Below are 2,238 nucleotides of genomic sequence, written 5' to 3' on the forward strand. Positions count from 1 at the left end.
CTTCCTTTTCATTCATTCTTCTTCATGCTGTTCTTTTATACTTTTCCTTTCACTTTCTCCTGTCTCTTCTGGTGCCTCGTAAAACGCACTGGCGCTGGTGCCATGTAAAATGCACTGGTGCTGGTATCTCAGTACAGTGTGTGTGTGTGTGTGTGTGTGTGTGTGTGTGTGTGTGTACAGTCTGCTATAATGAATCCATAAACACATATATAAAACATCCAAGGGTACATATTTTTCCCTCTGAAGATATTATGCTCAAGATAGATGAATTTAATATGTGTATGTATACACACACATTTTATTTGAAGATTAACAAGGCAACTAATGGATTCATGTGATGAGATCATCACAATTGTTCATCATCATCATCATCATTTAACGTACATTGTCCATGCTGGCATGGGTTCAAGCATAAAAATAGAGACAAGAACCAACATTTCAATGTGGTACACTTGGACAATTGTGAAGATCTTTTCACATGAAACCATTGGTTATCTTGTTAACCCACAAATGAAGAACACTTATCCATCAATGCAGTGTTGAGCACTCATTCTCAGTTTGATTTGTGTGTGTGTGTGTGTGTGTGTGTGTGTTTGTCTCCTTGTCTTGACATCATGTGATATTTATAAATGATTGTTACTATCGTCCAAACAGTGTCATTCATTTTCAAACAACTGCGAGAACTTGTCAGGTCATGGGGAGATATTACTTTGCTTGGAAACGGGTGAGGAGGGTTGGTGGTAGAAAGGACATCTGGCCATGGGCCATAGAATAATCTGCCTCAAATAAACTCCATCGGACCCATGCCAGTAGGAAAAAAGGTGCTCTTAAATGATAACAATGATGATGATGATGATTATGATGATGATAAGAGATCAAATTCTTGTCAAGAAGGGTTAGAGAGATGTGGATTTGGCACAGGGATACAGAAAATCTCAAACTGCTCCCACCTCAGACCATACCATCTCATATTCATTGTTATTTGTTAATTGTTGGCATAAGTTGAAGAAATTCAATTCACTCTTTTGTATAATTGTGATAATGAGACTTAAGAATTTAATATCGAAGCTAACTACTTCAAGTTTTCTGTGAATTATTCTCAACAAACTACTTTCCATTGTTATCTCTAAGTAACATATATAGATGTGTGTATATATGTGTGTGTGCATGTGGGGGTGTGGGAGTGTGCGTGTATGTGTGCATGTGTGTGTGCATGTATGTGTGTGTGCGCGTGTGTATATGTATGTGTATGCGTGTATGTGTGTGGGTGGGTGCATGTATGCATGTGTGAGTGTGTGCATGTATGTGTGTGTGTGTACATGTATGTGTGTGTTATGTGTATGTGTGCATGTGTGTGTACGTGCATGTGTGTGTGTGCATGTGCATGTATGTGTGCACTTTGTGTGCATGTGTATGTGTGCGTGTGTGTGTGTGTAGTAAAGTGATTAAAAAGAGTATAGTGAACTTGCTGTGAGGAGTGAAAAATCCAAAGTTTCAGACAGTTCTCCTTCCTTTCTGTGTTAATGTATGGAGGGGAAGGGAAACCATTAGAAAGGAAGAGTTTTTGAATGCTAACTTTGGAAGCAGCAACGTCTTGGGTGGAACTGTAGCTTTTTTCATTGATTTTATTCTACAATATGAGTCTTGTTGATGCAGATCAACGCCAGCCTCTATGGAGTCGGTTTTATCAAATATAGGTAAATATTTATATATGCATAAATGCATATACGTTTGTGTGTATGTGTATACATGGAGTAGAAAAGTAGAAATTTTTTATTTCATACAATCTTCAGATAATGGCGTATTTTAAATAATTAACTTATTCCCTACTGCTCCATTAAAAAAAATTATTTTCTGAAGATTTCTGTTATAAGAAAGTAGACTAACATCTATGTGTTTTCTCTGAAAATGAATTAACATAATATAACCCTCTCAATTTTCTTTCCTGTTTTAGGGTTTGTATCCAGAATCCCATGGAATCACAAATGATGTGATGGTAGATTCCAAAATCAAGTCCAAATTTGATGCCAAAAATGTTTCTTCAACTTTAGATCCAAGCTGGTGGAAAGGAGAACCAGTAAGTTTTCATTTCATTTGTGGAGGGGGGGGGGGCAGAATCGTTAGATTGCCAGGAAAAATGCTTAGTGGCATTTCGTTCGTTCTTACATTCTGAGTTCAAATTCTGCTGAGGTTAACTTTGCCTTTCATCATTTCGAGGTTGATGAAATAAGTACATAT

The 2,238-nt window shown here is 37.2% G+C and overlaps 1 protein-coding gene across 1 annotated transcript in view; it reads left to right on the plus strand.

Moving 5' to 3' along the window:
• LOC106870407 (venom phosphodiesterase 2) overlaps positions 1-2,238 on the plus strand; it is a 93,319-nt gene that overhangs the window by 44,389 nt on the left and 46,692 nt on the right. Inside the window, exon 6 of the mRNA XM_052976061.1 lies at positions 1,955-2,077. Within this exon, the coding sequence (XP_052832021.1) occupies positions 1,955-2,077 (123 nt within the window). The remainder of the gene's footprint in view (positions 1-1,954; positions 2,078-2,238) is intronic.

The sequence above is a fragment of the Octopus bimaculoides genome, chromosome 23, assembly GCF_001194135.2.
Source record: "Octopus bimaculoides isolate UCB-OBI-ISO-001 chromosome 23, ASM119413v2, whole genome shotgun sequence".
NCBI classification, from domain to species: Eukaryota; Metazoa; Mollusca; class Cephalopoda; order Octopoda; family Octopodidae; genus Octopus; species Octopus bimaculoides.